General features: G+C 49.7%; 1 protein-coding gene across 2 annotated transcripts in view; it reads left to right on the top strand.

Moving 5' to 3' along the window:
• Window positions 1–23995, top strand: part of SLC4A8 (solute carrier family 4 member 8) — a 74907-nt gene extending 50912 nt beyond the window's left edge. For both annotated transcript variants that reach the window (XM_058673076.1, XM_058673077.1), the window contains 12 exons: window positions 1223–1468; window positions 5065–5170; window positions 5749–5910; window positions 7908–8021; window positions 10829–10990; window positions 11741–11992; window positions 15382–15450; window positions 17274–17447; window positions 18951–19088; window positions 21882–21973; window positions 22873–22968; window positions 23791–23995. In XM_058673076.1, coding sequence (XP_058529059.1) covers window positions 1223–1468; window positions 5065–5170; window positions 5749–5910; window positions 7908–8021; window positions 10829–10990; window positions 11741–11992; window positions 15382–15450; window positions 17274–17447; window positions 18951–19088; window positions 21882–21973; window positions 22873–22968; window positions 23791–23803 — 1624 coding nt within the window. In that variant the 3' untranslated portion in view covers window positions 23804–23995. The remainder of the gene's footprint in view (window positions 1–1222; window positions 1469–5064; window positions 5171–5748; window positions 5911–7907; window positions 8022–10828; window positions 10991–11740; window positions 11993–15381; window positions 15451–17273; window positions 17448–18950; window positions 19089–21881; window positions 21974–22872; window positions 22969–23790) is intronic.
• Window positions 23996–24725: the final 730 nt, after the last annotated feature.

Raw genomic sequence — 24725 nt, 5'->3', positions numbered from 1 at the left:
CAGGCCTCCTGTGTGGGTACAGGGCCCAAGCACGTGGGCCATCTTCCATTGCTTTTCCGGGCGCATTATTACGGAGCTGGATTGGAAGTGGAGTGGCCAGGATTTGAACCAGCATCAATGTGGGATGCTGGCTTTGCAGTAAGTAGCTTACCCTGCTGAACCACAATGGCAACTTTTTTTTAAAAGATTTTATTTTATTTTATTACAGTCAGATATACAGAGAGAAAGAGAGACAGAGAGGAAGATCTTCCATCCGATGATTCACTCCCCAAGTGAGCCGCAACGGCCGGTGCGCGCCGAACCGGTGCGCGCCGAACCGAAGCCGGGAACCAGGAACCTCTTCTGGGTCTCCCACGCGGGTGCAGGGTCCCAAAGCTTTGGGCCGTCCTCGACTGCTTTCCCAGGCCACAAGCAGGGAGCTGGATGGGAAGTGGAGCTGCCGGGATTAGAACCAATGCCCATATGGGATCCCGGTGCGTTCAAGGCGAGGACTTTAGCCGCTAGGCCACGCTGCCGGGCCACACAATGGCAACTTTTAAGTCAGATTTTTATTTAGAAAAAAAAGAAAGATTTATTTATTTTGAAAGTTACACATACACAGAGAGGGAGGGCTACAGATCTTCTGTCTGTTCATCTAGTTCTAAGATAGCTGTAGCTGTCAGCTCTGGACCAGACTGAGGCCAGCAGCCAGGAGCTTCATCTGGATCCCCCGTGTGGGGTGGTAGGATCCAAGTTCTTGGACCATCTTTTCTGGTCTCCCAGGCCGTTAGTGGGGAGCTGGACCAAAAGTGGAGCAGTGGGACTCAAGCCAGGGCTCTCATGGGATGCCAACATCGCGGGTAGCGGCTTTATTTGCTATGCCACCATGCAGACACCATACCTCTTCATAGTCTGGTTGCTAATGATCATGGGAGTTCAGCGATGCCCTGAATTGACTTTTTTTTGTATAATTTTTTAAACTAGAAGTAGGAGCACGTGGGACTCGGTTTATTCCCTTTGCCTTATTGCAGGAATAACACCTTAATTATATTTGATGTGAATGACAGCAGTGCTGTATGGCAGACAGCACATCCTTATCGCGGCCGTCCGAGGGGCGTCAGTTAGGAGGGAAGTGCAGCCAGACCTGGGGATAACCCGAGTTGCACGGCTGCCCTGGACGCCCAGAGCTGGATTAGCCACGCTTCCCGGGCAGGCTTGCTGACAGACGTGGGTCCTGTTTCAGAGACTATGCGCTGTCCTACCTCTCCCTGAGAGCCTGCATTGGATTGTGGACCGCCTTCCTGTGTATCGTCCTCGTGGCAACTGATGCCAGCTCCCTTGTCTGCTACATCACCCGCTTCACGGAAGAGGCGTTCGCCTCTCTGATTTGTATTATTTTCATCTATGAAGCAATCGAAAAGCTGATCCACCTGGCAGAGACCTACCCTATCCACATGCACAGCCAGCTGGACCACCTCAGCCTCTATTAGTGAGTGTGCTTTCTGTTTGCTCTTGTCATGGAAAGGGCCAAGGGCTTGAATTTCATTGCTGATGTCATGTGCCCGGCGGCTTCTGATAGGGCAGCACCCCGGGCCTCTGGGCATCCAGGTTCCTCTGGGGATGAGCAGACTGAAGGGCTGCCAGGGAACAGCAGTTGGACGTGATGACGGAGCAGTGCTACCCAGCGCTTGTCTTCTGGGTCTAAATGTTCAAGCCCAAATAGACTGCAAAGGTAGCAGGGAGAATTTGAATTACTCATCAGGATTGCTGTTTGCAAGGACTTGTGAGCCCCTCGACTATGTCCCTGCCCCCAAAAGCATGTATGGGCAACTCTTTAGGTGAATAGATCAATCATACCTTTAAAAAAGATTTACTTTATCTATTGAAAGACAGTTACAGAGTGAGGGAGAGAGAGAGATCTTCCATCTATTGGTTCACTCCCCAAAGGACCAGTCAGGGCTGAGCCAGGCCAAAGCCCAGAGCTGAGAACCAGGCACTTCATCATGGTCTCCCACCTTGGTGCAGGGGCCCAGGACTTGGACTGTCTTCTGTTGCTTTCCCAAGCACATTAGCAGGAGACTGGATTGGAAGTGGAACAGCAGGGACTGAAACTGGCATCTCTATGGGATACTGGTGGTAGTCAGTGGCTTAACTTGTTATGCTACAGGGCCAGCCCCAACTGCCTTTCTGAGTCAAGAGTTTCTCCCACTGTATCCTGCAGACCTAGAAACATGTGTACTCCACAGATTTTAGCTCCAGAGACTATTCTATTTCAGGATGCAGCACAATGTTGGGTCAGACGGAAACTTGAAACAGTCTCTGACTGGGTTTTCAGCCGTGTCGGTGAGTCCAGTCCTGCAGGACATTTCTTGTCTGTGACAGTATTCTCCAACTCCCAATGGGAGATCCTCGTCCCATAGCCCTGTCTGTCCAGCTCTCTCCCTCTGGCCGGCCAGCCTGTTGTGAAGGATCTGATTGCAAAGCACAGTGTCATCCTGAAACTGCTACAGAAGAGAGGGTGTGTGGTGAGTGGAGCCATCAGCCCACTAGCCCCGTTCTGGCAATGATGCATTTGGTAGCCTTTGAACGTCCCTGGATAGATCCCAAGCATACTCAGATGGGTAATTGCTCTAAGGAAGCAGTGGTTAGGAGGATCCTCTCCAAAGCCTTGTCAGTGTAAGGCACATCCCATTCATTTATTCAGCAGAGTTGTTAGGCACCTGCTGTGGGTCATGCACTGTTCTATGACCTGGAAATGCAGTGGTGAGCATGACCAAGAATCTCCCCTCATGAGGCTTATGTTCTTTGGGGAAAAGATAGCCAAAAGTGACCAGTCCTGCATGGGGTAGGCCTTAGATGTAGAAACTGATTCTTAGACCCATGGTGGTATTTCCTTAGTTGCATTCTGTACTTAGTTTCTGTAAAGCAGGCATAAAGCCAGAAAGAACCCTTCGATTGTTTGAGTGATTTTATATTACTATATGTGCTATATATGTGATTTTTTTAATAGTTTTTTTTCAAAGATTTTAAAAAAGTAAATAAAAGTACATTAAGGTTCAAAGCAAAATTGAGTAGAAAGTATGGTTTCAATACATCCTCGCCCCTGCACCCGCACAGCCTCTGCCATCACAGACCTGCTGCCCCAGAGTGGCGTGTTGGCTATGGACAGTGAGCCCTGTCACAGTCACTCACAGTCCAGAGTTGATACTAGGGCTGACACTGAGTGCTGGGCCGTCTATGGGCTATGACAGATGCGTACTGTGGTGTCTGCCATCATTGCTGTAAAGGCCTCCATGATCCTCCTGTTTGACCCTCTCTCCCCAGTTCCTGATAGCTGTTGACTTTTTTTTAACTGTCCCCATAGCTTTGCATTTTCTGGAGTGTCCATATCACTGGAATCACACAGCTAAGTGACCTTTTCAGATTGGCCTTGTCCCTTAGTGTAGTATGCATTTAAGGATCATTCGTGGCTTTTCATGGCTTGACAGCTCATTTATTGATTGATTCATTTATTAAGGATTTTTTTTTAATTGGAAAGGCAGATTTACAGGGAGAAGGACAGAGGAAAAGATCTCATCTGGTTCACTCCCCAAATGTCTGCAACAGCTCAACAAAGCCAGGAGTGCAGAGTCTCTTTCAAGGACTTGGGCCATCCTTTGCTACTTTCCCAGGCCATGAGCAGGGAGCTGGAAAGGAAGTGGAGCAGCTGGGACTCAAACCAGGGCCCATATGGGATGCCGGTGCTTGTAGATAGAAGATTAGCCTATTGAGCTGCTGTGGCAGCCCAGTTTATTTTGTAAAAAAAAAAAAAAAATTTCTTTCTTTATTTAAAAAGTTGAGTTATGGGAAGAGGGAAACACAACACACAACACACACAACACACACAACACACACACACACACACAGATTGAGAAAGAGAGATCTTCCATTTTTTGGCTCTCCCCAAATGACTGCAACAACCAGAGCTGGGCCAGGCCAAAACCAGGAGCCTGGAGCTTTTTCCAGGTCTCTCATGTAAGGTCCAAAGTTCAAGTACTTGGGCTATCTTCCATTGAATTCCCAAGGCATAAACAGGGAAGCCAGGACACAAACTGGCACCCATGTGGAATGTTGGTGTTGCAGGTGGTGACCCAATCTACTGTGCCACATTACCCGCCCTAGCTCATTTGTTTTTAGCAATGAATAATATTCCGTTATCTGGTGTACTGCAGTTTATTTACTCTTTCATCTATCTAAGGAAATCTTAGCTGCTTCCAATTCTGGAATTGATTTTTAAACCTAAATATGGAGCTTTGTAATTTGCCCAAATTGATTTTTATTTTATTTCCCTCTGTTATTCTAACCTGTCAATATGTTTTTTGAATGTTCATTGCATCACTGAATCTTAGAAGGTGTATTTTGTTTAATATTATTAAATTCACAGATGAAATAAAGTTGATAATAGTGGCTCTGTGAGTTGACCACACAAGGAGGCAGTTCAGGATTAAAGCATGCTGGGATTAGGAGGCAACATGGCGTCAGTGAGTCAGGTCTGGTCTGGTCTGGGTTTGTATGGAGGAGGAGGATGGGGAAGCAAAGGGAACTGCCGGGACACTGCAGGCCTGGCCCCGTTGTTAGCAGCTGGGAAACGGCCTAGGATACTGCAGTATCAGGAGGAGCTCCCATCACACCTCCAGCGGATTCCCACTTTGAGCATGAGAGCCTGATGGAGTCTGAAGGGAATGAGATATCCCAGCTTAGAGGAAGTTATTGAGAACTGACTGAGGGTGGCAGGACCTCTTTGCTGGACCGAATGTCACAGCAGGAGCCTGAGAGATGGAAACCAAGCAAGACAACTCCTGGACACATCACAGGCCAAACATGGCTGTCAGCACATTTGGCTGATTTGTTGTCCGTCTGCTAATGACTAGCAAAAAATCAAGGTGTGGTTGAGTCTACGGGTGAGCCTCATGTTAGGGATATTAACTATGCAAAGGAGAAGTGAGGCGGGGATAGACAATGCCTTGAATCCAGTCAAAGCTAAAAACCTTTAGGTGCATATCTGGATGCTTCCCTTAGAAATCTGTTCCCCCTCCCTCCCTTCAGCTGCAGGTGCGCTCTCCCAGAGAACCCAAGCAATCTCACCCTGCAGTACTGGAAGGACCAGAACATCGTGACTGCGGAAGTCCAGTGGGCTAACCTGACTGTCAGCGTAAGTCTGGGAGCTGCAGGCGCCCTCCCGTTGTGACCATGTGACTAATGGGGGGAAGGAACCCCTATTCTTATTGACTCTTCTTTTCCCTTCCAGAAGTTCTGTTGTACATAAAAGGAAAAGAAAATTACCCCACTGATTCATTCCCCAGATGCCCTCAATAGCTGGGGTTAGGCCAGGTTGAAGCTGGCACCTGGCAGCTCCTCTAGATCTCCCACACAGGTGACAGGAACCCAAGTACCTGAGCTCTTGCTGCTGCCTCTTAGGGCACACACTGCAGTGCACCCTTGCTGTACCCTTGTACTGCTTGCTGCAGTGGGCAAGCAGGGCTGACTCTCCAATCCAGGTGCTCCGATATGAAAGGCAAACCTCCCAAGCACATCCTAACCAGCATGCGAAACACCTGCCTCTGATTCCATCCTGACATGTCTTAGGACTGTAAATGGTCAACCCTCCGGGGGCCCCAGAGATGCTGTGGGCCCGCGCTCCCAGTGACCATCAGGTGACAGTGAGAGGGGCAGCTTTTACTCTCTCCCCTCTGCCTCTCGTCACCCAGCGTGCTGCTTCTCTCCCTCCAGGAGTGCCACAAGATGCATGGAGAGTTCGTGGGGTCTGCCTGTGGCCATCACGGCCCCTATGCTCCGGATGTGCTCTTCTGGTCCTGCATTCTCTTCTTCACCACCTTCATCCTCTCGAGCACTTTAAAGACGTTTAAGACAAGCCGCTATTTCCCTACCAGGGTAGGTGGCACGCTCAGGTGCCCCCGTGTGGTAGGATTCTGATGTTAGAGGGAAGCCTGCTTGCACTGTGCACTGCCTGTGTGCGCGTAGGAGGGCAGGGAGGCAGCCCACATGCCCGTGAACCCCCTGTGGTGAGGCAGCCCCTTTCATAGATGCACTGTGTGGAATGAGGATACATCAGAGTTTTTTCTAAAAGATACCAAACCTCATTTCTGGAGGCTGTTAAGTTCTACTTCCAGAATGCTGAGGCAGTTAGCATGCAGTCACCGGCTCCTGAATATGGGAATATGGTCAACTGAGGTGATTGTCTTGGTTGCATTAGGAGGCTGCAGCGTCTGTTCCTAGGAATGGCTCCTGTGACCATACTGACCACAGCCGCCAAGCTGCTCCTGCCTTGGTGTGCATGGCCTTGGCCTCAGTAACCTTCTGCTGATGCAAACTGTGTTGCTTGTGTTATGAGCAGGACTTTTGCTGGTTGGGGTGAGGCAGAGCTTGAGGCCTAATTCAGGGTAGCTGGAGGACACACTGCTGGAAAAGGGAGCCCCGGCTAGGAGGAAGTGGTGGCGTGTCCGTGAGTGAAGTTTCAGTCAGGCACATTTGCAGAACAAGGTATGTGAATGGGGTATGCCCCATGACAGATGCACATGCGTAGCTGAAATGCATTCCAGCTTTCAGGAAACCCACATGGTAGGTAAGGAAGAAATACCTTCAGTAAGCTCTTTTTTTTTCCCTTGTCTTTTTGTCTTGGCTGAGCAAATGGTGACTGAATTGCTGTTGTCCTCAAGCCTGGCTTAAGGTTTATGAGAGGAGATGCAAATGGTGAAAGATGTTATCTGCAGTCAGATGGGTAGGAGAGACGTGGGTAGGAGAGACAATAGTAGGTAGTAGGGTGTTACCGGGGGAGAAAGGCATTGTAGGTCAGAGGAGAGAGGGGCTCCTGGGGCCCAGGGTGCTCAAGATGGGCGTCGTGGTGGAGAGCTTATACAACGTGAAGAGAACAGTTAACGACAACATGGAGGGGTGTGTGAAGCAAAGCCAACTTTGCCATAGAGGTGTACTCTGCTGTGACTGTTGGAAGGTACAGGCCAATTGCTAGGTGTTGCATTTTATCCGGGCTGCACTAAACCTTATAAGAGAACAGCCCATCCAGGGTAGGTTAGGCATGGAATGCAAATCAACCTACAAAAATGGACATTAAGTGCAATGGAGAAAATCAAGCAGGGAAACAGTTCAGGAATGTTGGGGTGGAGGGTGAGGGTGGTTTCCAGAAGGATCATCCGAGAAGAGCTCATGAAGATGACGGTGTCTGGATGAAGGAGGTGGAAGGGTGTGTCTAAGAGGTTGCCCGGGGAAACAGCCTCTTGGGTAGCAGATAGGTGGGAGTGAGCCTGGCACGTGGAGGCAGTGAACCTGTGTGACTGGAGAGCATCAGCAGCCGGAAGCAGAGAGCGGCTGACCCCAGTCCGCCTGGACCTCCTGGCCGAGGAGGCCTTTGGGCCTTGGACTCAGTGACAACTCTTACAGGAGTGACGTGTGGCCCTCACCTTACTGCTCTTCCAGCTGCAGTGGAAGAAACTGTGCTCAACAAAGGTAGCACCAAGTTGGGGTGCTTTTGCAGTTACCCCAGCAAGAGCCCATGGTGCCTTCGACATGGGGGAGGTCCTTCGACATGGGGGAGGTCCTCCTGTTTTCAGTGAGCTACAGGAAGAACTAAAAGGACTCGCAGTAGGGGTTGGACCCTGCGCACGAGGGAGCATGAGGGCCCGTGCTGCAGAAGTTCTTGGCTGGCACCATGGGCCTCAGCGCGTCCCAGGAAATCCTATTCCAGGTGTGCAGAATGAGGGGCCGCCCCTGAGCCGGCCTGCCCGAAGCAGAAGCCGTCAGGTAGCTAGCTGTGCTTGCTAACACATGGTGCCTGGTTTCAGTCCGCGGCACCGTGAACACGTCCTGAGGATCGTAAGAACTGGTACGATGCTGATTCTTCTTTCTTGTGCCAGGTGCGCTCCATGGTGAGTGACTTTGCCGTCTTCCTCACTATCTTCACAATGGTAATTGTTGATTTTCTGATCGGAGTCCCATCACCAAAGCTTCAGGTCCCCAGCGTGTTTAAGGTAAACAGACTTCCAGGTGCTGGGCACCCTCGTATACCTCCACAGAACTCCATCTGAGGTTTTTCTCAAAAGCCCTTGCGTGTCTTTGCTGTGAGAGGGGTTTTGCAGTCACAGGAATCTGTGCCTTATTCCTGATACTGCCTTTTAACAAGGCAAGCTCTCTAGGCTTGGCTGAGTTCCCGTGAGAAAAGTCAGAGCAGAGCAACTAAGGCTGCTTAGGGGACGGTACTGTTTATTATCACTGACACCACCTACATTTTTTTTAAAAAGATTTTATTATTATTGGAAAGCCGAATATACAGAGAGGAGGAGAGACAGAGAGGAAGATCCTCCATCCGATGTTTCACTCCCCAAGTGAGCCACAACAGGCCGATGCGCGCCGATCAGAAGCCGGGAACCTGGAACCTCTTCCGGGTCTCCCACGTGGGTGCAGGGTCCCAAAGCTTTGGGCCGTCCTCGACTGCTTTCCCAGGCCACAAGCAGGGAGCTGGATGGGAAGTGGAGCTGCCGGGATTAGAACCGGCGCCCATATGGGATCCCGGGGCGTTCAAGGCGAGGACTTTAGCCACTAGGCCACGCCTCCGGGCCCTACTTTTTTTTTTTTTTTTTTTTTACTATGTTATGATTTAAAACAGGGCTAGGCGTTCGTCCTCATGGTTAAGACTCCAGTTAAGATGCCTTTGCCCCACGTCACAATACTTGGGTTTGAGTCCCAGGTTTGGCTCCTGACTCCGGCTCCCTGATAACACAGAATCTGGAAGGTGATGATGATGGCTCACATAGTTGAATCCCAGCCATCCCTGGAGAAAACCTGGATTGAATTCCTGCCTCTGGCTTGGCCTTGGCCCAGCCTTGGCTCCTGTTGGACATCTGGAAGGGAATCTGTCAATAGGAGCAAGCTTTCTCTCTCTCTCTCTCTCTCTCTCTCTCTCTCTCTCTCTCTCTCTCTCTCTCTCTCTCTCCCTTTCCCTGTCTCCAGAAATGGAATGTAAAGGAACCTCATCTGAAGTCCAGAGCTTCTGGCCACAGCTATCCTGATGTTACTTGAGCCCTGAGCAATTGTCCTTTTTAAAAATAACTCTATAGCCTAGAGTGTTTTTCTGGAGATCCATATAAAAAGTAGTACAGATGACCAATACATGGGCCTCAAAATCTATTTCAGGGGTACTAAATAAACAGAAAAGATGGAACAGCCAGCATCAGTTCCACAGCTCCCCTAAGGGGCTATGGACTGGAGAGAAAACCCGCATTACTCAGGGACTTAGCAGGATCATACCTCATCATACGTGGTGAGGAGAGACAGGCCGAATAAAAGCAGTCCCCGACTTGGAAATCCCCATAAGTTGGCCAGCATCGTCTTTTCTCATTTGTCTCTGTCTTCTTGAAAGAGGCCAGATTAAAAAGTATCTTCTTCCTTATTGTTTGAACATTTTTAATTTCTTTACATTAGCTGCTTTTCTGCCAAGTTAGGAATGTGTGGATCAGCAAATACCACCCTTCTCTCAGAATATGTCATTCTTAGCTTTGTGTAGAAAAGTACAAGTCACTTGTTCTGTGATAACTAACTGGGGCTGGCCCCACAGGGACAATGGGTTTGTGTGAAAATAGGTCATTTGGAAATGTGAGGTAGTTCTTAGGCTCCCTGATGGGTACTTGAATTTCTGGGACACCCAGGAAAACCCCAGCTGTACAAAAGGGAAAGGGAAATGGAAAAACGTCAAAGAAAATGTTGTTCAAGGCAAACTCTACTTCCAGGAAACCAAGAGGGAATTCTCTTCCTTTTCTGCTTCCCTGTTAAAATAACATGGTCCCCAGCTCCCAAAACCCAATCTAAAAACTGATGCTATCACTAGGGCTTCTAATGTCATGCAAAACTGAAGACATATTTTTATTGGTCTGAGAATATAACTACCATTTACAACATTGTTACTTAGGAAACAGATTCTATAAACTTTTGGAATCTAACCGATTCATAATTCAGAACTTGGTATGACTGAATAGTCTTTGGACCTGCAGTCCTTACCATGTGTGGGTCAGTTTGGGCCAGTTGGCATCCCTTTTAGTAGAGTTTCTTCCAGACTGCATACCACTTGCAAAACAGGTCAGAGTATCTCCTCCCGAGTACCCGGGGTGGGGGTGGGAAGGAGTGGGGGCAAGGGGAGCAAGGGGCTTCAGAATCTAGGAGAGTTTAGATGGGTCATGAACACCTCTACAAGTGAACACACAGTGGTCTCACAGGGGCATTGCGGAGAGTCCTAGGTCAGACAAGTCTCCAGATTGAGTGATTCTGGAGGCTTCTCAAGTCCCTGGTATCCGTGCCCCTCTCTCACCTCCAGTGGGAGCAGGGCCTCAGGGACAGGGCACTCTAAGCCCAGGAGATTCCACGGAGCTGACTCTGCCCTGCTTCTCTGTGCGCTACAGACACACAATGCGTGGTTTCTGAAGACAGCAGTGAGTAGGAGCGTCAGAATTGCTTATAACTGTCTCTAGGAGTCATTAAAGTGTTGGTGGTTAATAATACTTTGCTTGGGTTCATGTTGAAATAAAATCGCTCTATCAGTGCACGGGAGTATGAGAAGTTAGTGGAAGGAAGTACAGGCTGAATGTATATTCCACACTAAGTTGATAAGTGAGGACTGTTTCAAAAGGAGATTTGGGAAAAGCAATTGCTACATTTCATGCATTTTTTTCTAGGATTTTTATTCAAGAACAAAAAGAGACAGATATTGTGATCCAGTTGTTTTTGTTTTGCCGTAATGATTATAGTTAACTTGAGCTATATAAAGAATGCCTTGTTTTCCCCTCAGCCCACGAGGGATGACCGCGGGTGGATTATTAGTCCCATCGGACCCAACCCGTGGTGGACTGTGATCGCTGCGATTATCCCGGCTCTTCTCTGCACCATCTTAATCTTCATGGACCAGCAGATCACGGCTGTCATCATTAACAGGAAGGAGCATAAGCTCAAGGTAAGACGGCACTAGGGTGGAGAGTCACACTGCTTTTATTCTAAGGGGAGCCCATCTGGGGGATCAGGGTGGAGTGTAAGGTCAGGATTCAGATCAGCGAGGGTTTCCACCTCCTGCTTCAGCAGCACAGAGTCATCTAGAAATGAGTCTCCATGGAGCACTGCAGTGTGGCGAGCGAGAGGCTTAGTGTGCAGTGCTGTCCTCTGAAACCTGTGGAGAAGGCGCCACTCGGGCCCGGGGCCGCTGTTGGCCAGAGGCAGGTACAAGGACTTTCAGACTGGACCTTGACCCAAAGGACCCTAAAGCTCAGGGGTTGGTCCTTGTGTTAGTGAGACGTCTCATGCTTTCCACCCCTGTTCTTCTCCTACTCAGAGCAGGTGGCCGCGCATCTGGCAGGAATCTGGGCATGTACCAAGGGAAGCCAGCAAAGATACTGCTCTCCAGTTCCTATAGTACCGATCTGTCACTTAAACTGCTCAAGATGTCGCTAGCTTTCCTGCTCCAGGGAGGATGGAGCTTTGCATGTGTGAGACTCAGAACAAGCTGGACACTCTTGCATGATGTATATAGGCAGACTAAAATTCCTCTTTTTCTTCTCTGTTCCCTCCTAAGAAAGAGGGGACACAAGACCTCTCTGGGATCCCAGCCCCCTTCCTCCTTACCCGTCTGCCTGTTCGGCCTTGAGTTCAAGGTTGTGTGTCCTGCTACAGCCATCTCACTGAAGGTGACAGACACTCTGCTTTCCTGCAGAAAGGCTGTGGCTACCACCTGGACCTGCTCATGGTGGCCATCATGCTGGGCGTCTGCTCCATCATGGGCCTGCCCTGGTTTGTGGCTGCGACCGTCCTGTCCATCACGCATGTGAACAGCCTCAAGCTGGAATCCGAGTGCTCCGCCCCTGGAGAACAACCCAAGTTCCTGGGCATCCGAGAGCAGAGGGTGACCGGCCTCATGATCTTTGTGCTCATGGGCTGCTCGGTCTTCATGACAGCCGTCTTGAAGGTAACTGTTCGTTCCTGGTGGGTGTGGCACATTTGGAGGGAGTGATGTGTTCCAGGAATGCTGCAAGGTTCTGGGAATGCAACCAGGTGCCAAAGGCAGACACACCCACACATACTCCTGCCCCAACAGAGCTTATTCTGGTAGGGTAAGACAGATATGTAGGTAAGAAAGTGAGTTAGGAGGACAAGCTTGATCATTACAAGACGTAACAAGCAGTAGAAAGGACAGCCAGCATGGGACTGGTGCCGAATGGTGCCACTACAAATTGAGGGTGCTCAGAGAAGGCCTGCGCAAGGAGAGAAGGTTTAGGGATGAGATGGAGACTACCTTGCCACGAATGGCAGGAGGAGGTGTGCAGGAGAGAGCAGCAGTGGGGCAGCACATGAAGTGGGAAAGGGAACTCTTCAGGGCCACATGGCTCGAGGGGGCAGAGTCTGGGCACGAACCACTGAGACATCGCACAGTGCGTGGCAGCAGGACACCAGTCGTGGTGACATTGGAGGGTCTTTTTTTTTTTCTCCCTCCAAGATTTTTTTATTTGAAAGGCAGAGTGACAGTTGGGAGCAGAGAGGCAGAGAGAGTATCGGTCTATTGGTTCACTACCCAGATGGCTGCAGTGGCTGAGGAAGAACCAGACCTCCCAAGCCTGGAATTCCAACCGAGTCTCCCATGTGGATGACAGGGACCAACGGTTGACAGGAGTCCCATTAACTGCTGCTCTCCCAGGCACATTAGCAAGGGAGTTGAATTGGACATGGAGCAGCCAGGGCTTGAACCATTGTTCTGGTTACGGGAAGCTGATGTCACATGTGGTAGTTTAGTGTGCTGTATCACAATCCCAGCTCCCTTTGAGATGTTTTAACTGGAGAGGGAGACACTCCACTTCGTATTTTTTAAAAGGTCACTCTGGTTGCCGTCTCTTTTAGGGCTGGGGGAAGAAAGAAGCAGAGGAACCTGTGAGATATATGACAGAGGTTTTTGATAAGGAAACTGGCAGCAAGAGCAGCTACGGATGCATGGCTTCCGTGTGTCTTGGTCTTGCTGCTTGACTGGATGTGGAGTGGGGTGAGGAAAGCGGGAGAGTCCAAGGTGCTTCTTGGTCTCCTGACCTGACCTCTGCTGGGCAGTGGTGGCGCTGGTTAAGATGGCAAAAACCCTTGTGGTTTGGGCAGGGGTGGGACTGTGACCAGATTTTGAGTGGCATGCCTGGGAGCCAGCCACCTTAGAGGCTAGAGAGTGGCCCTGGGTGGAAAATGAGAACTTGGCAGTGAACAACTCAGAGATGGTGTTGAAAGCTACGGGAGTCGATGAGATCACTCAGGGAGGAGGGCAGAAGTGGAAGAGCAGCCAGAGAGCAGGGAGGGGAGGTTGGATCGAGGACACAGCAGGTGAACTCAGAGGTAGGAAGGTGCCAGGCCGGGGAAGCCAGATGAGGGGAAGATGTCAAGGCTGAGGGACTGGCCAAGCGCCATCAGAAAGTTGAAGCAAAGCCAGGGGCACTGGAGTTTGTAACACAGAGGCCTAGCGAGACTTGCCAAGAGCAGATTCGGCGAGTCACATTTGTTTTTGTTGCCTTTAACGTGATTTAAAAACTGAAACAAAAGCAGCAGCTGACAATGGTTTTTCAAAACCCCTTTGCTCTGAAATGGAGGGGTCATAGCAGCTTAAGCCATGGGCTGCCCTCACCTGTCTGTCGTCTCAGGGGGTTGGGTGTGTTTTAACGTGGACTGGAAGTACTGCCTTTTACTGACCAGGGTGTTAAGGGCAAGAATTTGAGCAGTCATCTCAGAGAGAAATCTGGCTGGGCACTGCAGGGCCGGAGCCCAGGGGCAGGTGCATGGAGAGCGGGAGAGCAGGAAGTAAGAAGTGTGTCTGCACACAGCTCATTCCAGAGGCTTCCCTGGGAAGTGGAACCAAAAACCAGACAGCAGCTGGCATGAAAAGTGGGACTAATAGATGAAAGAGACCTTGAATATGAGAAAGAAATTCTGTGTTGGGGGGCGGAAAGGGAGCAGGACTTGCCTCTGGGAAGATGAGGTGAGAGATCAAGTTCCCTGGCTGTGTTAGCCTGGCCCTAACCATTGTGGAGCACTGCCAGTCCTGCGTGAGCCAGTCCTGCGTGACTCCCTTCTCCCACTTATTGATGAGTCCTGAACACTCCAGGCTGTCATATAAATACCCTTCAAGGCTGAGAGCTGAGAGCTGAGAGGTGTGGTACGAAGTCAGAACTGCCTTCCTGGCTCCCTACTTTCCTCTCAGCCTTGCCACCCATTTCTCCCGCCTCTCCCTACCCCTCTACTCTCCATCCTTAGCCCTCAAATCCCTGCTCTGGGTGCCACCTGGAGGAGCCCCTAGATTGTGGCTCCTCTGGGATTGTACCACAAAGGCGGGGTGTCCCTGGACCACCCATCACTGTCCCAGGAGGTCTCCTCTGGGGACCAGGTGATGGTTGTGTTGGGACATCTGGCTGCTCCAAAGGTTGGACAACGTCAACCCTAATGGGGCTTGTCTAATTCTGAGTGGAGCTGAGAATGTTTGAGGATGCTCTTCAGCCTTAAGATGAAAGCACGTTGCTTAGCCTCAGCTTGCTTCGAAGGTTGACCGTGTTGATAGAAGTTCTGTGATGGGGAAAGTCATATTCAAGTGCAATTCGAATAGTCGAGTGTACTCTTAACACTATCAATACCCTCCCAATCATCCCATCTCTGATAGTACGATACTGAGGGATACCTCCCTCTCCTGTCCTCAAGTCTCCAGTCTAGGTGAACACATACCAGCCCTCTGAGAAGGTGATTGTGTCATCTCGGAAGGGTCGGATGCCACCCGTTCTGTAAGGAGAGAGAGTGTGTGTCCACCTGCTGTCCCCGCGGAGGAGGAGGGACCAGGCTAATATGAGAGGAGCCTGGCGTTTAGCTTATTGCGATCCTGTAGTTTCACAACGAAGTGATGCTGATCGTTGTCAGCCTCTGCTTCTCCTGCTCAGACAGAAGCTCAGCAGAAACTGCTGTGACGGTGGGAAGCGCTCTGTGCCTTGTTTCATTCTCGGAGATTCCAAAGTGTGATATTTCACTACATGTATTCATTGAATCATGTTCGCACCAGCATGGGGCAGAGCTGTCTCCTCAAACGCTTGTCATTTCTTTGTGGCAAAGCATTTAGAAGGGCAGTTCTTGAAAACACACAGTGCACTGTCAGTATTTACTACGCCCCTCCTGTGCAGTAGAACCCCAGCTTGTTCCTCGTGCCTGAATACGACTCGAGAGCCCTTGTCAACATTCTTCACCCCTTCCTCCTGCCTGCTCTCCCTTGCGACAGCCTTGCAGCTGGTGTCACCTCGGGGTGCTGTGACACCGAGTCTGATGCCTGGCCTTTCTCCCCTTTGTCCGCAGTTTATTCCGATGCCGGTGCTCTATGGAGTTTTCCTCTACATGGGAGTGTCCTCGCTGCAGGGAATCCAGGTACGGCCTGGCTCAGGAGGCCTGTGTCTGCTCACCGTGAGTTCACCTGTGCTGAGCAGGGAGGCCAGCCCCCCAGTTCCTGGGAACTAACTTCCTAGTCTCACTACTACTTAGAACATGTGGACCCATGTAATCAGAGTGCAAAGACTCGCCATGTGGCCTGGCTTGGGGTCATGGTTCCAGTTATCCATAAATGATTCAACACACAGTTATTTGACAAATGTGAAGCACAGGCGCTTTGCCAGGCACTGGTAAACTTGGATCTGAAAGGCTGAGTAAGAGCCAAACTGCCTTCTACACATGGACAGCTGTGGGGGTATTGCCAGGCTGAAGTGTGACAGAGGGAGCTGAACTCTGAGGTTCATCGTGAAGACACCGGGGAGTGCGTGTGTGTGTGTGAGTGGGAGGGGTGGGGAGTGTAGGAAAGCAGATGTCACTTTGTTATACACTTGTCCTCTCCTGCCCATCAACTCGCTCCTCTGAATCCTCAAACAGAGAAAATGAGCAACTTGTCGTCATTAACTTGGCTATCCAGAAAAACATGAACTTCAGACAGTTCATGGAAAGTGGAATTAAAAGTATATTTTAGAGTAAAAAATGCATGTGTATGTATGAGTGGGTCTTTAGATGAAGTTCATGGAGCACGGCATTGTATGTAAAAATAATGCAGGGACTGATTCCTTGTTTCTATGAGCTGTTTCAAGTGCCCTCATGTAATAGCTTGACTTTATTGGTGGTAAATTTTTGTGTTCAAGGAATGGCCAATGTTCACTCTTTTCAAATATACTTTTAAATTTATTTGAAAGGCCACTGGCTCACTTCCTAGACACCTGCAGTAGCCTGGACTGGGCCAGGCAAGAATTCAGTCCAGGTCCTCTGAGGGACATCACCCATTGCTTCTCCTACACTCACAGGAAGTGGAGCTGGACTTCAGCCCAGATACTGTGATGTGGGATGTAAAGTGACCCAAAAGGTGTCTTACCTGCTACACCCATCCCCATGGCCATTCCCACATACTGAGTTCTAATGTGACCTTGGACAAGTAGTTAATATTCATCCCTCTATCTTTGTCTTCCTTTTTATAGTACAAGAATGATCAGATTTTCTATATCTAGAATGTTACAGGGTTTCAGTTTGGATAACCAATAGCTCCAAACCTTTCAAAGAACAAATCATATTTTCTTTTGATAATACATAGGAAGGCATAATTGATTAGCTTACTTGTTTTCAGCATTCGCAGAGACAGAGTCTCGTCTGAAGCCACAGTGTGGGATGGAGAGAGAGGTTTGAATGTGGAATTAGAAAAGACAAGCTCAGGGGCTGGCACTGCCACATGCCAGACTAAGCCGCCACCTGTGACCCTGACACTCCATATGGGTGCCAGTTTTCAGTTCTGATCCAGCTCCCTACTGGTGTACCTGGGACTGCAGAGGAACATAGCCCAAGAACCCCTGCCATCCTTGTGGGAGGCCTGGGTTGATCTGCAGCCTGGCCCAGCCCCAGCTTCTGAAGCCATGTGCACACTGAACCAGTGGATGGAAAATAATCTCTCCTTTTCTCCCTCTTTTGAACACTATCTTTTCAATAACTAAAAAGAAAAAAAAATTCTTTTCCTAAGTGGATCCAGATCTTGACACTCTGCTACTTCATCAACCCACATGACCTGTCCTCCTTAAGGTCCCCACCACTTCAGTCTGGTGGAAACTTTTTTCTGTCTTCAGGGTAGGTGCAGGAGGTGACATGGGGCAGTGCGGGGGAGGTGACAAGGTTCCTGACCCCCAGGAACCTGCTGCAAACCAATGCCAGCTCCTTCTTCCTGTCAGTTCTTTGATCGTCTGAAGCTCTTTGGGATGCCGGCCAAGCACCAGCCGGATTTCATCTACCTGCGGCACGTGCCGCTGCGCAAAGTGCATCTCTTCACCCTCATCCAGCTGACCTGCCTCGTCCTGCTCTGGGTCATCAAGGCGTCTCCTGCAGCCATCGTCTTCCCGATGATGGTGAGTCCTCGCAGCCCACTGTCACCCAGCCGTTTTCAGGTACCATCATGGCTTCCATCATGGCGAGTGTGCAGTGTAGTACACTACCCTGCTGGACTGCCGTCGCCACCACCTGTCTCCTGAGCTCTTTTTATCTTACAAAGCTGAAACCCCACAGCCATTTCTCATTGACTCCCCCTTCCCCTGTGTGCCCATTCCCTGCCATCTGCCAATCCACTCCCTGCCTCTGTGCACTTGAAACACATGGCAGGTCCTGCTTGGGGGCAGAGTCATACAGCGTATCTTTGCAACTGGCTTATTTCACTCTGTCTGACATCCTCAGGCCTCACGATGTGGCTCCTTGGAGATGACTGTCTGTCCTTTTTAAGGTTGAGTAATATTCTCTTCTCTGTGTGAACCCCATTTTGCCTGCCCGTTTACCTGTTGCTGGACACTTGGGTTATGTCTACTCTGTGGCTAGGGCAGCTAATGCTGCCGTGAACAAATGCCTGGTGTGTGTCTGCTTCCAGTACTTCTGCCGTATAGCCAGGAGCAGAATGGCTGGATCATAAGGGAATTCTGTTTTTCATTCTTATTCTTAATCCCTTAGAACCAGACCTTCCTGGGAAGTGCCTCAGTTTTGTCAGAAGTGCTAACGCATTGACTCTGGGGATGAAGGTTTTTGGTTAAAGAAATAGCAGATCCCTAGGAACATGTGGAAGGGGTTCCAGGGAACCTATCAGTTATAAGTTTATTAAAAAAATAGTTGCTAAGATTAGAGGACAGTGTGCTTCACTGTTAGCAGCCTGGCTTGTCACCTGCTTTGTCTAGATACCAGAGGAGGCCAGTAAACACCAGTGAGGCCAGACAGGTGCTTTGGGGTTAGTACTGGTTTCCCCTTGGGCAAAGATGGTCTTCCAGGGAAGAAAGTGGTACATGAGATAGACCTGTTTCTGTTGGGGAAGTGAGGTGTCAGGTCTGAGGCAGGTCACTTGCTCTTTGGGCCCCTACTCCCTCACCTCTGAAGCGAGTGACAGGCCAAGCCAGAAGGCAGAGACAAGAGCCCCTCATGCCACATGAGGCAGGCAGAAGGTAAGGGTGTTGTGGGGAATGTGCAGGCAGGGGAGCCAAGAGAGTGAAGACCGATCTCCAAGGTGCCATGTCCCACTGCATGACACGGCTGGGCCATGCTCCTGCTGGGCCTCCTGCACCCTCCCCCGGAGCTGCCCCGTAGTCTTTCCTGCCACCCAACCCAGGGCAGGGCAGCCGTTGAGGACATTGGCAGATATTGCACTTCCCTTGTCAAAGAGAGAATAAAATTAGTTGCTGTCTCTGCTACATGGTTGTTATACCGAGAGTTTAAATAATGCGCACAGAACACGTATCCCTTGATACCTGGCACGCAAAGCATGTTCGCGAGTGGTGGCTGGAAGGTTGTCAGGACTCAGATTTCACTCATGCGGTCCTGGTCTAGTGAGGTTATGAGGACACCAGCCGCTTGAACACACTTTTCTTCCTCTTCAGGTTCTGGCCTTGGTCTTCGTCAGGAAAGTCATGGATCTCTGCTTCTCTAAGCGAGAACTGAGCTGGCTGGATGATCTCATGCCAGAAAGCAAAAAGAAGAAGTTGGACGATGCAAAAAAGAAGGCCAAGGAGGAGGAGGTCAGAGTTGTGGGACCAGCTTTTGCCCTTGGGGTCTCGCCTTGGGGAGCATGGGAAGTGAGCTGCCAGCAGGGACGTGCGAGCTTGGGCTGGGCTCCGCTGAGCGTGCATGGAGGCTCCTTGCTCCTTGCTGTCCTTCAGTTTTGGAGTTGACCATTGTTTATTTTCCTCTTTGTCTGCAGCCCAGACTGGGCTCACATCTAGAGCAGGAACATGGGTCTGCTCTTGTTATCAGATGAGACGACAAAGCATGGGATTTTCTGGCACTCTTGGTTATGGAGTCAACTTGAGGTGCTGCCATGGTGAAGAGAACTTGTAGAGGACTGGTTATTCCTCTCGTTTCCCCCCAGCACCCAGCCCCTGGCCATCCACACGATGGACCCGAATACATGCCAAACAGGGGATGTGTAACAAAATGAAAATACCATACCAGGAATTTAATGAAATATTCAATGTCATCTGAAATACATTTTTTAAACAATATTTATGATCTGAAATGCAGTGACAAAGTTCTTTCACCTGCTCCTTCACCTCCCTGAACGGCTGCAAGGGCAGAGGCTGTGCTAGGCCCATGTGGCGAATTAGGGACTCCATCCATGTCTCCCATCTGAGCGGCAGGAACCCAAGGGATCCGGCCATCTTCTGCTGTTTCCCAGATGCAATAACAAGGGTTGGAGGCAGAACAGCCAGGACTGGAATGCAGGTTTTGCAAGTGGTAGTTTAACCCATTGCCCTACAAGTTTGATCAATGATCTTTGATGATACATATTTTTAAAAACTTTTCTTTTTCTAATATCTTGTATTACTAAATAAGCTTTAATAATCATGAATAGAGGGGCCTGTGATAAGGTGTAGCAATTAAAGTCACCATCTGAGGTGCTGGTGCCAGGTGGAGTCCTGGCTGCTCCACTTCCCATCCAGGGCTCTGCTTGTGGCCTGGGAAAGCAGCAGAAGATGGCCCAAAGCCTTGGGACCCTGCACCTACATGGGAGACGCGGAAGAGGCTCCCTGCTCCTGGCTTTGGCCTGGGCCAGCCCCGGCCATTGTGATTATCTTTTTGCGTAAATATATCTCTACCTTTCAAATAAGTAAATTAAAGGAACTATCAAGAATCCGCTGTATAAAATGTGAGGCTTTCAGACATTCCTCTCAAAACAAAATCTTAAAATAACTGCTGAGGGCTGTGATCCCATCCTCACTGCTCAAGGTGGACGGAGAGACCTGGACCTCCTGGAGTTTACGTTCTCATAGAGGGGACACAGGAGAGAACAAAACTACTTGTTTATAGTGTTCGAAGCTTACCATATATGTATGTAATTTTAATGCAAAATATGTTTTGTGAAGAAAGTCGGGGTGAGGGGTTAGGAAAGCTTCTGATCAGAGATATCTGATATCTGATCAGAGATCTGAATGAAGTGAGGGGAAAATCCTGAGACTTCTGGACCTAAGAACATTCCAGATGGAGGGAATCAAGTATGCAGAGGTCCTGAGGCTGGGACGAGCGTGGCGTGCTTGCGGGCAGAGTCGGTGGGTTTTGCTCTATTGAAGGTGGGCGGAGTCTAAGACAGGAGTCCAGGACGACTGATAGATTTTTGACCTGAAGACTAGATGAATGGTTGTACTAGGGTGTGAGATGGTGAAGATGAAGGAAGAGCGGGCTTAGGGCGGAATCAAGAGCTGTCTTTCGGATGTGAAGTTTGAGGTGGCTGGCAGACATTGTATTCCCTGTTTTTCAAACTTTCTGAAATAAGCATTGTTTTATAAAATGATAGTCTTTTAAAAGCTACATGAAAGATGAAAGCTTGACTCAAAATTTTGTCATCTCAACACACAACATCTTATGTTCATTTTTTTATATTCTCTTCAAATGCTTAACAAAGTTTTCATATAATCCTATTATAATTATATGTGTGTGTGTGTTATATATGTATCTGTGTGAGGATAATTCAAAAAATTCATGGAAAACAGAATTCAGAGGTTAATTTATTCCCATGCAAAAAAGTCTTAAACCATACATAGTTTCTTCATTATATATACACTTCCATGAACTTTTTGAAGTCCCTCTGTATTATGTGTATAAATTTTGATTTTTTCCCCACCAACTTGACCTCATATTTCATGTTTCTATATAATAATGATGTTTATCTTAATGAGTTCTATAGTATTACATAGCATTAGATCGTACTCTATAGTATTATCCCCCAAGTGATTGAAACTTTTCTTCATTAAAAATTTTTTTATCTGTTTTAGGTTTTATTGCTAGTCATGCTACCATAAACATCTTTATGCCTACAGGGTTTTTTTTTCTCTGTAGTTATTTCGTTCAAGTTACTGAAATTATCTTTTACAACATGTCATTAAAAATGATTTAAACACACACAGAAAACTACTCTCTCCCTTTCCCCACCGCCTTGTGTTGGCAACATGTGTGTTTGAGTGAGGCCCTGAGCGGTCACGGCCCAGGGACTGCCACTGGTTGCTGTTTCTCCAAGCTCCATCAGAGGTCCCTTCTCCCCCTCCTCTTTTCCCCACTATTCAGGTTTTGTTCAGTGTATTTCTGCATGTGATTTAACATGTTCTTCCCCAGAAACTGGTCATCAGGGGGGAAGATCTTACTCAGGTTCTGCAGCTGCTTTCCAGTGCTATTCCGTGTGTCTGTATCTGCTTATCTCTCTGTGATGAGTCAAATCTATGAAAGAACCTGACTACACTCAAGTCAGTGTGAGAGCAGATTAGGTAGGAATGGTGGTGGTCGCAGAGTCTTCCTTGAACTGATGCCTGCCTTCTTTCCAGGAGGCGGAGAAGATGTTGGAGTTGGGAGGAGACAAGTTTCCCTTGGAGAGCAGGAAGTTACTGAGCAGCCCCGGGAAGAGCCTCAGTTTCAGGTAAAACTCCCCAATGCGCAGGAGTTCGTCCCTGGTGCGAGAGCTTGGCCACCACGTCACCGTGTGGAGGCACTGTCGCTGGTGCAGCTGTTGGCGTCTCTGCTTCCATCTTTTCCATCTCATTTATTGAGCTCCTGCTAGACGCCAGGCACTGTAATTTGAGATGCTGGGAGACACAGGGAGAGGCGTGGCACGGGAGCCAATGTTTGGAGAGCTGGGGGTCTTCTCGTGGCCAGGAGCGTCCCGCAGAGATGTTTGCCACCTACTGTACCTGGACAGCCACTCATGGATGTGAAAGTAGGAGCTGGGTGCCTCCAGTGGGCTACTGCATGCCCTCTGGACACTCAAGAAGGAGAAAGTCCAGCTGGGAGAACACTTCCATGTACCCTGGGGCTCTTACCTCAAGGACTGGGTAAGGCCTTGATTCTCCACCCACCTATTGTTTGACCTTGGCCTTAAATGGTCAGCTGTGTGAGCTTTGGTTTCTTTATCCTGAACTTGAGGGTGTTCCTCCATTAAGATCAGAGTGTGGCTGACAGTGCTGAGGTAGTTGAGTGTGAGGCCTTCTTCAAGCACAGGTGGAGTGCCTGCCAGGGAGTACCAGCAGGTGGCAGCGTCTGCTGCTGCCTGTGACCGCCCACAGTCGGACCCTCCATCAGGGCCGCTGCCCAGCACACCAGCCCGGCCCCGAGCGCCACCTCGTGGATCTCCATTCCATCCACGGTGGCTGAAGGAAGAATGGCCAGATTCCGTCTTGTTCCCCCAGCTCCTGGGACGTGTTAGCTGGGCTCCCCACACGCAGCCTTTGCCCTTCTGCCTGGGAGGAAGGGAGTGGCCGTGACAATGATGGATTTCGCATGTATTCCCCTGACACTCACTGGCCAGAGCACTCATTTCAGATGCGACCCCTCCGAGATCAACATCTCTGATGAAATGCCCAAGACCACCGTCTGGAAGGCTCTCAGCATGAACTCCGGGGCTGCAAAGGAAAAGAGGTACAGGGCACTCTGCCTGTTTAGTCCTGTCTTGGTCTCTAACGGTGAAAATGACAGTCTCATTGAACATAAACCCGGTTCTACTGGTACAATTGAATTTGTGTCGTCAACAGCCCTTCCCAGACTGTCGGCAGCCCCACAAGAACTAAACCTAAACATCAGAAAGATTTTGTCCGAATATTTGGGCCGAGAAGCTGCCCATTTACATAGGTCCCACAAGGTTAGGGGCTAAGGGTTTGCTGTATCTGCTTAGCTCCCCCGCTCTGGCTCTCACCTCAGAACCCGAAGGGCGTCTGACTACTGCAGCCACGCAGAGAGGAAAGGGCTAAAATAATCCAGATGGGGTTGAAGTACTGAAACAGACACCCCAGTCCATGATAAAAATGATTGCCAAGTAGAGACTCAAAATGCTAAATTGTGTTATTTTAGAAATAATTATCAAAAATGAGTCCCTGTAACACTGGGCAGTGTGTGTGGCATGAGGCCCCGGGAGCTGCCTCACCTGGGTGGCCACTCTCAGAATGAACCAAAGCTTTGAGCAGCCGTAGCCCGAGTGGGCGGGAGCTGGGGCTATTTCTTCCTCCAATGGGTTAATATCAAATCTGTTATGCATGGGAGTGAAATGGAGACTCTTTCCTTCAGAGGAAAATCCAGGCAGCTATTAGGATGTATAACATACATGATTATTTTTTTGAGAACTAGTCCGCTTGTAAATGAACTCCAAATATAGCCAGATCCAAGTTGTGGTGACATTGTCAATGTGTTAACAGTGGGCCTGCATCATGCACTGCCTTTTGGTCTAATTGTAACACTTTTCTTCAGTCTCTTCAACTGAGCCTCTTGGTGGGCCGTGAGGCACATGCCCCAGGGAAGATCTGGTTACAGAGAAGCCAGACCAAATCTGGTCCCATTCCTGGTCATCTCAAAGCCATGCGGCAGCATCCAGTACTCACGGTGTGCCCTGGAGGGCATCCGGCCATCCCATGCCAGCCGCCGTCACCAGATGTGAACAAGGAAGCAGAAGTCACTTCCTGTCGCTCCCTCTCTTTCTTCTCGTCTCTTCAGAACTGTCACCATTGAAGACTGAGCTTCCTGTCTGCCAGATGTCATCTGTGACACTCTGCCTGTCCCAGAGGGCCCTCTCCCTAAAGGACAGGGTGGGCAGGGAGGGGGTGGCTGCGGAGAGACCAAGAGAAATGGGCAGGCTCGCGGGCAGCCCTGGGCCTGGGTCAGGTGTCTGGCCGGTGAGACCACAGCTGTCGTCATCGGGAGGGCCAGCCGTCCAGGCACGGGTCGTCGTACATCATGCTGCAGCAAGAGGTTGCCTTAGAGCTAGCTGCGTCTCCATCACGCCCAGCAGCAGCCCTGCACACGGTCCTCAGTGAGTGCCTCCGAAGAAACGGGCTAAGAGAGATGCGGAGTTGTTTAGCTCGGGGTGGGCAGAGGCGCCAGGAGACCGCAGTGATGCGTGAGGGTGGGCGGTGGCTCTTGAAGGTCCTTGAGTGAACTGCACTCCCATCCTCACGGGAGGAGTTGGTGTAGATACCTGCGAGAAGTTCCTGGGCGGAAAGTTTGCTGTGGTATCTGCTTCTTAGACATCTAGGAAAGGCCCCGTGACAGTTGTTGGCGAGTAGAAGGGAGGATGTGGTGTTTCCGCTGACGTTCTGTGGAGCTGTCTGTGTTTTGAAGATACGTCTGGGTTGCATCTGGAGCGGGCCAAGTGCTTGTGGCCGTCTTCCTCAGCTGTTCCGTAGGGG

Source organism: Ochotona princeps, chromosome 15, assembly GCF_030435755.1.
Source record: "Ochotona princeps isolate mOchPri1 chromosome 15, mOchPri1.hap1, whole genome shotgun sequence".
NCBI classification, from domain to species: Eukaryota; Metazoa; Chordata; class Mammalia; order Lagomorpha; family Ochotonidae; genus Ochotona; species Ochotona princeps.
The sequence above is the reverse complement of the archived record's forward strand: the minus strand, read 5'-3'. Positions and strand labels throughout refer to the sequence as shown.